This window comes from Mytilus californianus, unplaced genomic scaffold, assembly GCF_021869535.1.
Source record: "Mytilus californianus isolate M0D057914Y unplaced genomic scaffold, xbMytCali1.0.p SCAF_45, whole genome shotgun sequence".
NCBI lineage: Eukaryota > Metazoa > Mollusca > Bivalvia > Mytilida > Mytilidae > Mytilus > Mytilus californianus.
This window is the reverse complement of record NW_026262696.1, coordinates 1,628,339-1,641,472: the sequence shown is the minus strand read 5'-3', so window position 1 is coordinate 1,641,472 and position 13,134 is coordinate 1,628,339. Positions and strand designations below refer to the sequence as shown.

Below are 13,134 nucleotides of genomic sequence, written 5' to 3'. Positions count from 1 at the left end.
TATTCAAGTGTTGACATTTGTCTTAATTCTAGTTTTATGTTGTATCGAGTGTGATTCTACTTTGAAAAAAAATATTTATTGACATGCCCTACATATAAAACGCCATTTAACGTTGTATTAAAGATGTTCCGTTTTCTCGTTAAGACCGAGAAGCATTTCATTGTTTTGATTGTGAAAAACACTGTCAATAACTACCATTTTGGACATCTAATGTACATTGAGTTCGTTAGCATGTGTGGAAATCTATCACTGTATGCAAGAATAAAAGCTATTTCCACTATATAACGTTAATATATCTAATATATTCATTGATCTCATTTTCTACTTTAAAATGAATGAAAGGTACCCTGGGCAATAAAGGCGAAACTGGAGAAAAAGGCACTCTGGGCGATAAAGGAATGACCGGCGAAAAAGGAACGTTAGGCGATAAAGGTGTTACAGGTAACAGAGGACCAACAGGTGCTAAAGGAACATCAGGCGACAAAGGAATGACAGGTGAAAAAGGAACACTAGGCGATAAAGGTGCAAAGGGAATGAAAGGCGAGACAGGCTACAAAGGAATGAAAGGAGTTAAAGGCATTACTGGTGAAAAAGGAACATTCGGAGATAAAGGTGTGACGGGTGAGAAAGGAGCACAAGGAGATAAGGGTATGACAGGTGTAAAGGGAACAGAAGGGGACAAAGGAATGAAAGGAACAGAAGGAGATAAGGGTGCAACAGGTGGACCAGGGGATAAAGGAACACAGGGAGACAAAGGTTTGAAAGGAGAGACTGGCCAGAAAGGTACACAAGGAGACAAAGGAATGACCGGCCAAAAAGGAACCGTAGGCGATAAAGGTGCAAAGGGAATGAAAGGCGAGACAGGCTATAAAGGAATGAAAGGAGTTAAAGGTATGACAGGTGAAAAGGGCACACAAGGAGACAAAGGAACGACTGGATTGAAAGGAACGCAAGGAGACAAAGGAATGACAGGAGAAAAGGGAACGCATGGTGATAAGGGAACCTCTGGGACAGGAATGACAGGCGAAAAGGGTAGGTAACAATCGATAAGGTGCTGAAATATATAGATACTTATTTGTTGTTTTCAATTATTTTAAATATTCCCGTAATGTTTTGCGTATATAAATAACAAAAAATATATAAACTACGTTGGTTCTGATATACAATTTTTGATGTAAGACAATTATGAAACTGGCCAAATTTTGATATCAAAGTAACATATGTTTATCATTATTATACATAATTTGAATTTGCATTAGTGCTGGATTCATCGAGGTTTATACGGGTGAACTGAAATTTTAGCAAATATTTAAAAAAAAATTATTTTGATATTTCTGATAATTCATTGTCAACTAGATATTGCTATTGAAAAAACAAGAAACTGGTGCTGATCTGACCTATATTGTGTTATTGCGCAACTACTATATATTTTTGAACACAGAAAATTTAAGTTACTTGAATGTTGAATATGAAATTTCTATTTATATATTTCTCACTGTTGCTTTACATTTTAGCACGCCAGTATAACATAACTCCAAGACAGGTTTCCAAAAATTATACACATTTCAAATCTGCGTTTTTTATTTATCATATAAATGTGTAGTAGCATTTTCCTATCCCGATTTAATTTCTAAGAGATATTTATGATATATATTCCCAATTTTAAAACCAAAAAGCGCGCAAGTGTGACACTGTTCTTTTTCATTATACACCTAGAAAAATAGTAATTCGGTAAAAGGAGTAAATTACGATGTAAAATTTACATCATTTCAATTGTGCTCTGTCCAAGATTTTTCAAGAAATACATTACTAACCGAAATGTTTATAAAATGAACAAACATGGACAACTAAATCCATATTGTAAAGCGGGCAGATTTACGATGGGTTTATTTTCGATGATTTGGCGGTGGGTTTGTTTTCGCTGATTTGGCAATAGGATTATTTTTGCTGATTTTGCGATGCGTTTATATTTGTTGATTTGGCAATGGTTTATATTCGATGAATTCGCGATAAAAATCAGATCGCCAAAATATCCCATTGATTATATTTACTTTTAATGAAGATTAAAAAAATAATCTTAAAACATATTTTTCTTTTAATTTCTCCATTCTGCTTGAAAAATAGGATTGAATAGTGAATTTCATTTATATGTATTATACATTGTATATATCTGAACTTTTAGTCTCGCAGTTTTTGTAACTAAAAAATAAAGAAATCGCCAGTTAGTTTAATTCCTTATATACCATGTATATTGGTAGTCATTATATAAAATTATTAAATTTTTTTTACTTAAAAGGGACCACAACTTTGCATGTATTTGCTTCCGAACGGCACAAATCTGTGGCATTTGAGACAAATTTAAAATCCCCCCTTTTTTAAAGAAGCAAAGCATAAATCGATTTTACTAAAAACTATTCGAACATCTGTACTCGTGTTACTCTCACATAAACTATAAATTAAAATTTTAGAAAAGGAATTGTTGCTTTCAACTTTTTATTGGAATATAGAGCTGATAATCTACTTTTAAGTTAAATTTAATTATAATCAATATTTCGTATTATCTTTGGGATATTTTTTAGTAATTATCAGACTAAATAACTTATGAAAATAAGTAAACTGCATTCTTGAATTTAATATATGTGTACAATACCTAAAATGTGATTTTTTTCTAAAGGAACACAAGGAGATAAGGGAATGATAGGAACACAAGGCGACAAAGGCAAAACAGGTGATAAAGGTACACAAGGCGACAAAGGCATGACAGGAATAAAGGGTACACAAGGCGATAAAGGAATGGCAGGAGAAAAAGGAACATTAGGTGATAAAGGTACAAAGGGAATGAAAGGCGAGGCAGGCTATAAAGGAATGAAAGGAATGCAGGGAATGAAAGGAGTTAAAGGCATGACTGGCGAAAAGGGGACTCAAGGAGACAAAGGAATGACTGGAATGAAAGGAACGCAAGGAGACAAGGGAATGACCGGAGAGAAAGGTACACAAAGAGATAAAGGAATGAAAGGAAATAAAGGAACGCAAGGTGATAAAGGAATTACTGGAGAGAAAGGAACGCAAGGAGACTAAGGATTGTCTGGAGGCAAAGGAACACAAGGAGACAAAGGAATGACTGGAGAAAAAGGAACTCTAGGAGACAAAGGGATGACTGGAGAAAAAGGAACATTGGGAGACAAGGGAATGATTGGTGAAAAAGGAACACTAGGAGATAAAGGTATGACTGGAGCGAAAGGAACCCAGGGAGACAAAGGAATGACAGGTGCCAAAGGAACACTGGGCGACAAAGGCATGATAGGAGGAAAGGGAACGCAAGGTGATAAGGGAATGACAGGAAATAAAGGTACACAAGGTGACAAAGGAATTGAGGGAACTCAGGGCGACAAAGGACAGACTGGAGAGAAAGGATCTACCGGCGATAAAGGAACAGATGGTGACAAAGGTTCAACAGGAGAAAAGGGAACGTTAGGAGACAAGGGGATGACCGGAAATAAAGGGACACAAGGAGATAAAGGTAAGTTGTAGCTAGCATTTCGATTTATTTAGAAACAAACTGAAATATTGTAAAATTTGGAAGAAAACAGTGTTTAAATTCTAAATAAATACAGTCATTAACTTCCAGCTGTAAAGTCCGTAAAATTTGAAGTAAAATGTATAGTTCTCAAGATTTTTTATGCATTGACATTTGTCTTTGTATTAAAAAATGATATTGCACGGACCGATTATGTGTTAATTCCTTCTGCGGAATCATATAAAATATGCATTGATCACATTTCTCATTTTTTCCTCTAGTACATAAACAGAATTATTTGTACTTCGATATAAATAGATGTTATCAGTAAAAGATGTTTGTCTCTTATAGTTATTTGTTTAATCCCACATTTTCTTTCACATATAAACTTCCATAATAATGCCTATTCCTATAATTGAAGAACATAATATTCATCTTGAAATTACAAAAACTGATTGTTGTTAGCTTGATGTCCAGTGGCAAATGTCTCATGCATATGTTCAGGACGAGAAATGACAAAAAAAAGCAGCAACAAATACAAGAGGTCGAAATACACGTTATAATATAATATATATTCCGGTTATGTCATGGTTTCATGTGCTTGCATATGAAAATATATGTTCAATAAACCGTAAAGAATTTTAAGGGGAGGAGCCAGTTTGTAGTACAACTTCGACTCAGTGACTTCATACCGTACACTAACCTCCATTTACGGAGATTCTAGGAAGTTATAATTTCCCACAAAATGCTTTCAATTGAAAAAAAAAGACAAAGACATATGCCACACTAAAAAATTCTTTCAGTTTTATCTCTGTTTTTGAACAACGACCACTTGAAAAAAAATAAAATGTTCAAAGTTAAACATCACTAATCATATGTACAATATGTTAAAAAAAAAATTCTGTATGCTTTTATAATTTTCAAAAATTTTGAATTAAATACTAATTATTGTTACATCTTCGAGCATTTCATTTAAAACAAAAGGCTGCCAATCTACAGCAAAGCCGGAAAGCTGTCAATGTCAACTTTGTCCTCGATAATCCATTTTCCCCAAAATGAAATTTGAAAAGCAATGTTTGAAGAGTTCTCAAGTTATTGAACAGAAGCAGTTGGTGTTGATATACTCCACCTGACCGGACGTACTACCAAGAACAAATGTCCGGATTATCGATAGGAAAACTCCTGTGTAAATTAATTTCAGCTTTGCGATTCTAGTTTTTGATAAAGAGTTTATCCCAAGTAAAAAAATAATATCGTTTAAGGTCGTTGCAAATAAAATCCGGCATTATTTCGTACAGATACTTCTTTCGTATATTAATAGACTGTTTACTAAGATTTGTTTGAATAATTTGGAAAAATATTTATGTCTTTGTGGAAATTCCGTAACTATTGATTGTTTTGAATATTGTCCGTCGTTGTGATTTCAAATTGTTTGTGCATATATTACTATCTAGACACTGATGATATTAGGTAAATGTATATAATTATATTCTATGTACTTTGTTGCTACGAATAAAGTTATTATTAATTATTAATTATTTTTAAGGAATGATTCATGTAGCTTTCGATTTCCTTGGACATTATTTTATGGGACCATTCAGTGAGTACTTTCTGACTTTTTGAATATATTATGTTAAAAGTTAAATAAACACGCTGTAACTTTGCTATTTTTATTTGTCATGACTAGACCACACCCGCGACATCACGGGTCCATGACAGAATTAAAGTATCTAATTATATATAAGCCTTATTATATAGCATGGATTTTTAGTATTCGTGTTGTCATTTGATAAAGTCATGTTGATTATAAGCTGCACTTTGTTCTCTGCTTTTAAAATCTTTCTATTTGAACCCGTCGACCCAGAACTTATTAACTATTGGTAATATTATTTTTTTTGGAAAACAAAAAGGGCCTGGAATGGTTTAACTTTTTAACCAACACCATTGTCCTATATTAGTTATATATAAAATTGAATTCTTTGATTCTATGTTTTTACAAATGTACTTCATGCCGACTAACAAATTGGAAAGTACCTACACCTTATTTTAGTCTGTATTTTAGTATTCGTATTTAGTATTCGTATTGTCACCTTATAAAGTCATGCTGATTAAAATACTATAACCGTAAACTACATGTGACAATGATTGAACTTAGTAGTGTCAATCCCCGTACAATGACGAAATCCATGTGTGATTATGATCCGTGCATATATCAAATCCCAAATACCCCGTTTGGTAGTGCATCTGACAGATGCGGAACGTACAGATAAGGTAATAGGTAACAGATGACATATACTATTGGTATCGGTATCGGATTCGACCCAGAACTTGTTAATTATTGGTAATATTAATTATGTGGAAAACAAAAGGGCCTGGAATGGTTTAATTTTTTAACCAACACCATTGTCCTATATTAGTTATATATGAAGTTGAATTCTTTGATTCCATGTTTTTACAAATGCACTTCATGCCGGCTAACAAATTGGAAAGTACCTACATGTACACCTTATTTTTAGTCTGTATTTTAGTATTCGTATTGTCACCTTACATGTATAAAGTCATGCTGATTAAAATACTATAACCGTAAACTACATGTGACAATGATTGAACTTAGTAGTGTCAATCCCTGTATAATGACGAAATCCATGTGTGATTATGATCCGTGCATATATCAAATCCCAAATACACCGTTTGGTAGTGCATCTGACAGATGCGGAACGTACAGATTAGGTAATAGGTTAGGTAACAGGTGACATATACTATTGGTATCGGTATCGGATTCGACCCAGAACTTGTTAATTATTGGTAATATTAATTATGTGGAAAACAAAAGGGCCTGGAATGGTGAAATTCTAAACCAACACCATTGTCCTATATATTAGTTATAAATAAAGTTGAATTCTTGGATTCGTCGTTTTTACCCCATACCGGATAACAAATTGGACCTCGTTATTTTAGTAGTATAGATACTTATTTTTTAATCATTTTATTATGATGGTGACACGATCGATCAATTTTTGTTTTGCTTAGATATAGGATTTAAGGAATTTCGAGCACCTGTTGTTCCTTTATTACGTAATAGTGATCAGGGAAAACCTAGATAATTGCGCTGTACCTGACAGGTTCCCAGTTTGCCAAACAAGAAACCAGTAAAAGCACATGAAATAGTACAAAAAAACCAAACTCGGTTTATGCTGGGACTATTATACTAACGTTAGTATAATAGTCCCAGGTTTATGCAAATCGTCATTTGTGTCAGGAGAGAAGCTTTAAGACACTTAATTTAAATAGTATGCCCGTTAATACTTGATGATTTGCCGAGATTTATATAAGGTACACTCATGCTTATGTATATTGATATAATGGATTTTTCTTCAGAAAAAGCATACGGAACCAAATATGGCATTAAGAAAACTCCCGGTTCCTACCAAGTAAATGCTGGTGTAAGTATACAAAAATTAATGTTTGTCGCATTCAATATCAAATGCCAAAACATATAGTTAATTGCGCCTGATGATGGTTCATAGCGTGACCGGTTTCAGTCCTTTGCAGACCTTTTTCGGAGGCACTATGATGGAATTAGGATTGGCACAGAATTTATATATATAGTCTTTGAAAGTTAACATATCCCTTATCGGATAATTATTTGTACAGGATTACATTATCCGTTCAGTTAAATATCTGGTGGAATACCATCAGTTACTTTAAACTTCATTCAACTCAAATTCAATAAAAGAACGCCTTTTTTGTACTTTCATGAGCAACCCCACGGATGCAACATGCGTAGCAGAATCGACTGACCATTTCCGGAGCACATGAGATCAGTAAAATACCCCCGTGTTTTTATGGGATTCGCGTAGCTCAGTCTTTAATTTTCTATGTTGTGTATTGTGTACTGTAGTTTATCTTGTCCTTGTTTTTCGGTTTTTGCCATGGCATTGTCAGCTTGTTTTCGAAGTACGAGTTTAAATATCCCTTTGGTAACTTTCGCATCTCTTTTCAGAATCTAAAACAGATATTTACACCAGTTGTCATGAAACCGTTACCATATTTTTCTGATTCTCGATAGTAATGACAATTTGTAAACGATAATTTTACGGGATCAACGATTGTTTGTCGTCATATGTAGAAGAGAGGCGAAAGATACCAGAGGTACATTCAAACTCATAAGTCGAAAAAAAAACTTACAACGACATTGCTAAAAAAAGGAAAAAGACCAACAGACAAATAATAGTACACAAAACACAACATAGAAAACTTACGAATGAGCAACACGAACCCCACCAAAAACTGGGGGTGATCTAAGGTGCTCCGGAAGGGTAAGCAGTAGTTGACCTTACTATATATGCAATTGATTTGCAAATGTTTGTTATAGCTACATATGAGATCTTAAATCATATCAGCCTATTATATATTTTTCATTTATGGACGTTTGACGAGGTCAATGCGTTATATATGGACCTATTCAGATTATATTGACCGAGGACGAAGTCCGAGTGTCGATATGTTCTAACAGGTTCATATATAACGTATTGACTGAGTGAAAGGCTTTAATTTATATATTCCATAAATTATATAAATAGTGTAATATGGAAATGGACTTCCACTACATTTGCACTTTGGCGGATAGTTGTCTCATTGGCAATCATACCACATCTCCTTATTTTTATATTCAATGTTCTTTCTGTGTATTTTACATTGTATTTTTTAAGATTTTTAATTTTGACCGACAGTATATATATAAATAGAAAAATAGCGTCCATATACTTGAAAATAGAAACAAGGCTTCAGGTACATGGAATACCATTTGAATCACGTGATCGTAATACCACATGAAAAAAGAAGTATACTAACATGAGCAACACGACGGATGCCACATGTGGAGCAGGATCTGCTTACCTTTCCGGAGCACCTGAGATCACCCCAGTTTTTGGTGGGGTTCGTGTTGCTCAGTCTTTAGTTTTCTATGTTGTGTTTTGTGTACTATTGTTTGTTTGTTGGTCTTTTTCTTTTGTAGGAACGGCGTTGTCAGTTTATTTTCGACTTATAATTTGAATGTCCATTGGGTATCTTTCGCCTCTCTATTATGCAACTTTGTTATGCCAAGGTTACAGGAGATTTTAGCGCTTGCAAACATGTTTTACCCAGGCCTATTTTGTATGTACCTGTCCCAGGTCAAGAGCCTGTTGCTGTCTGTCCTGTTTTTTCCGTTTTATTGTTTTTTATCGTAAATCTTGTTATTGGTTTTCTATTTTGAAATGTTTCAGATTTTGTCATGTCGGGGCTTTTTATAGCTTACGATACAGTATGGTGTTTCCTCGTTGTTGAGGTCTGACCTGTAATTGTTTAATCCTCGTCTTTTAGTTTCTGGGGGGATATGTGTTTTGCCTCATTGGCAATTTCCTGACAGTTCTTTATTTTTATTTTGTTAAAGTTATATTTCTCTGAAAAAGAGCTGCAGTTATTCTCGTGGAATATAAAGTCATCTGGACAAAATCGATGAAATTAAATGGTAACTTTTAGCGTTCTTTATCATTATCCTCCCACAAACTGTTATCCTCTGAAACCAGTGATTGGAACCAAACCTGGCTTTTTATTTCTTTATGTCAATTATTAAAATATTCATGGTGGATATGTTTTGCCGTTCATTCAACATCCTTACCGTTACATGTACTATAGATAGAAAATGTCTTGCAAAACCATGGTATAGTCATGCCTATATTGGCTAGGGCTATAATATTGGACTGCTTTTAGTTCATATGTCTGTCATGACTTACTGTAGTTTTCCTGGTTATTATACAGACCAAAGGTCAATGTTTTAAATCGTATCAAGAAAATATGATGCTCTTATATTTTTACAGTTAACCTCTATCTAGTTTACTCTAGTCTTTCTCTTCCGTTCTGTTTGCCTTTGGAAATTGAAATGTAGTGTTAACGAAATTGGTTGCCGTTTTCATGCAATATTCCTTACCAAGTTATCTATGATATGTATGGTCTTATGCGGACCTAGGATTCCAGACAGGGGGACGTAATTGTCAGCAATGGTAAAGATAGCACCGGCGTAGCGAATCAAACATGTTTTCTTCAATATAATGCCAAACATTTTTTTATTGATCAACTAGGGGGTGAAGGGTGGGTGTGTGTGTGTGTGTGGGGGGGGGGGGGGTCATTGCTGTCTTAATCTGTACCCGAATCTATTGTTTGTTTTGACGTTGCGCACAATGTTGGTACGAATTCCATTTTGCTATAGATTAGCATGAAAATAAATACGTAGACTGGTCAGTTCGATAAAAATATAGTGATTTCTGGTTGAATTTATTACATTAGACTTGAAAATTAAGAAAAAAAGGAACCGAAATTTAAAATATCAAGAATTATAACACTTAATTATCCTATTTTTACGCAAAAACGTAATGTCCAACGTTACATTTTGTGTGCAAAAGATCGGAGTTCCGTTTCTTTCCTACGGTATTTTTTTTTCTGATCATCGTAAAACTTCACAAGAGTATTGCTATTGTTATTGTTAATTGCTTGTTAAAGCAAAATCAATATCACTGAAACCATAAACCGGAAAATGTTATTTTTGAAAACGGTCTGAAAAATGTCCAAGCATATGCAAGGTAAGCATATATCGGGTTTGCGCATTTATACCGTGTAATTGGAAAAGCTGAGAGGAAAAATATTTATGATATTTTGAAAGTTTTTTTATTTTTCTCCTGGTTCATGATATTTTTTTGCCGAAACCATGCGTATAGTTTCTATTGCAATGACTTCAAAAAGTATAGCCATCTTGTCCCAACGAAAAAAACGCTGTATTTTCTTTACAATTGAGGTTTTTACCGGCTGTATATTAAATAAGCATAGTTAGATCACAGAAAATAAAACTAGGCGGTAAAAGTTTTTTTTTCTTTTTCTTTTTAAACAATATAGTGTTTAACATTTTTTCGATAGGCAACAAGATTTTTAGATCGTTTCAAAAAGTATAGCCGTTTTGTCCCAACGTTCGCAAAACGTAATTGATGTCATGCTCGGGTTTTCAATTTTATATCATAATTATTTGTATCCAGTTTAATTCGAATGAAAATAAAAATACAAGTTATAATAATTTTATAACCAATGTATGATAAAGGAAAAGTTTAAGTTTAAATTCAAATGTTGACCAAATGAGATTGATATAAAAAATATCGGGATCTTAGTTTTTTTTTCCAGCACATTCATGACATTGGTTTTTTTTCAAGGAACGTTGTCTATCTGCAAGTTTTATATCATCAAAAGCGACATGCATAATTTTTTTGTTAATAAAATAAAATAGAGAAAAACCATTGCTGGCAATTATAACAAAACAAAGGATATGCATAATGCCACAAAAATACGGAAATGAGAAAAACATGAATCCAAAATGTTTATCTACCTAGAAATGTTGCGACAAAGAAAGCATCGGGAAATAATAAAATATAGAACGGAAACGGAAACGGAAAGCAATGCAACACAAGGAGTATGTATAAACATGCAATAAAAAGGGAAAATAAGTTCAAAATCTAATTTATATTAAAAAGAAATCTGTATAAATTTGGAAATTAATGTATGATTCATTAATGCGAACTGCTGCCAAAAGTAAAATTATCAATTATGGCCTGGAAAGACTGACAACTCCTATAAATGAATATTCATTAAAAAAAAAAGATGTGTACGACCACTTTGAGTTTTATTTGTTAAACTATGCATTTTCAGACAAACCGAAATCGGTTACCAAATTCACAACAGTAAATTGACCTCATCAATTATAAGCTTGAACGCTTTAGTGAAACGTTCTTTAAAATCGTGAAATTGCTTCATTATGAGGAACGTCGTGTAACGCTAAGTATAGTACCAACATCGTGCGCAACGTGTTTATGGTCTTGTATGTTAAGTATGAGAGTCTCAGCAATCAATGATAGTGTTTTGTTCATTTCTTTGCCCATTTATTTTACCCAGAATATTTGTTCTGCATTTCAATTACCCAGCATAAGTGTTTTGCAGTGCAATCACCCAGAATAAGTGTTTTGCAACTTGCAATCACCCAGCATAAATTTTTGCAGTGCAATCACCCAACATATGTGTTTTTCAGTGCAATCACCCAGCATATGTGTTTTGCAGTGCAATCACCCAACATATGTGTTTTGCAGTGCGCAGACGTAGCAAAAATAAAATCTAGCAAATAGTTCTGTTTAATTGGTGCTACGGGCTGTTCTGTAGTAAACTTTTAACACTTTTGCCGTTTTGACGACATAACTCTGACTATTTAAGAACAGTAACAAAAGCGGTCTTCCTTTGACATGGGGATAGTCAGTTTGTCATGATCTAATGCACTATATCCATTCCTTCCTTTTAAGATCCATCATGTATCTTATATATTCTCCTTTTTTAGAAGACCAATATCTATAATTTAATCTACATTGTTCTCATTTGATCGCAGACTAGAAACTATCATTTATTCTAGGTACTTTTATTTTTTGCAAGCAAAGATGTATCATTTATTTTCCTATTTTTAGCAGTCTGAGTTTGATTATTTATTCTATAATATTCTTCCTCTTTTGCAGACTGTAAAGAATTACGCTGGAATCCAGAACCAGATCTACAATGCTATCAAAAAGATTACAGCCAAGACGAGTTCCCCATCAAAACACAGCCGATATAGAAAAACGCACAGACCCTCGTCACCATCAAAACACAGCCGATACAGAAAAACGCGCAGACGCTGGTACTCGTCAAGAAAGTTACGTACTCGGTATAGAGGAAAGAAATAAAGATCGATACTTTGACCAAACAGAATAAGGAACAAACAAAATGTATTAAATTGTATATGGTATAAACTGTAAATGTCATGAATACTTTTAGGAATAAAGATCTTTTACAAAATTTTGTTTATTGCGCATGCTTGCTTATTTTGTTTCCTTTTGTTTAATTGGTTTTCTCTAAGAATCCGTAGGGTACAAAGGTTGATATAAAGGTTTATAGTCGGAGTAATTAAGTACTCAAGTACCCTTTAAAAACCTTTCAACTGTAGCGAGTTACTACAGCAAATTTAAAACCGCTTGTTGTTACTCAAACACACCATCTCATTTTCACAAATGACCAGAACAAATATTTGGACCTCGAATAAATTAGTAAAAACCTGATGTAATTTATATATATATATAGGAAGGTGATACCCGTCTACAATACTTTTGACGGAATGCATGTTAATGTCATTTAAACGCATAATACCGATTTTCTAATGTCAATCAAACGCATAATACATGTACCGATTTTTTAATGTCAATTAAACGCATAATACCGATTTTCTAATGTCAATTAAACGCATAATACATGTACCGATTTACTAATGTCAATTACACGTATAATACCGATTTTCTAATGTCAATTAAACGCATAATACATGTACCGATTTATTAATGTCAATTAAACGCATAATACTGATTTTCTAATGTCGATTGAGTCGTAGTTATTGACCAAGTAAGTCAGTATATATCATTTAATCTGCACCGATCTGGTGACCGTACTTGACCCGAACGACGTAGGAGTTTGGGTTAATGGGTCATCCCGACCGTTCAAATTAAATGATATATACAGATTTG

General features: G+C 33.6%; 1 protein-coding gene across 1 annotated transcript; it reads left to right on the top strand.

Annotated features, from left to right (window-relative positions):
- The first annotated feature begins 335 nt into the window (after positions 1-335).
- LOC127699950 (collagen alpha chain-like) lies at positions 336-12,194 on the top strand. Its single transcript, XM_052203325.1, has 4 exons — positions 336-1,032; positions 2,675-3,034; positions 3,092-3,520; positions 12,097-12,194. Exons 1-4 carry the CDS (start codon positions 336-338, stop codon positions 12,192-12,194), a joined length of 1,584 nt encoding a protein of 527 aa, XP_052059285.1.
- Positions 12,195-13,134: the final 940 nt, after the last annotated feature.

Coding starts and splice junctions, on each gene's coding strand:
- LOC127699950 (XM_052203325.1), top strand. CDS start 336: ATGAAAGGTACCCTGGGCAATAAAGGCGAAACTGGAGAAAAAGGCACT. Junction 3,035..3,091: donor AGGAAATAAAGGAACGCAAG/GTGATAAAGGAA, acceptor GATTGTCTGGAG/GCAAAGGAACACAAGGAGAC. Junction 3,521..12,096: donor AGGGACACAAGGAGATAAAG/GTAAGTTGTAGC, acceptor CCTCTTTTGCAG/ACTGTAAAGAATTACGCTGG.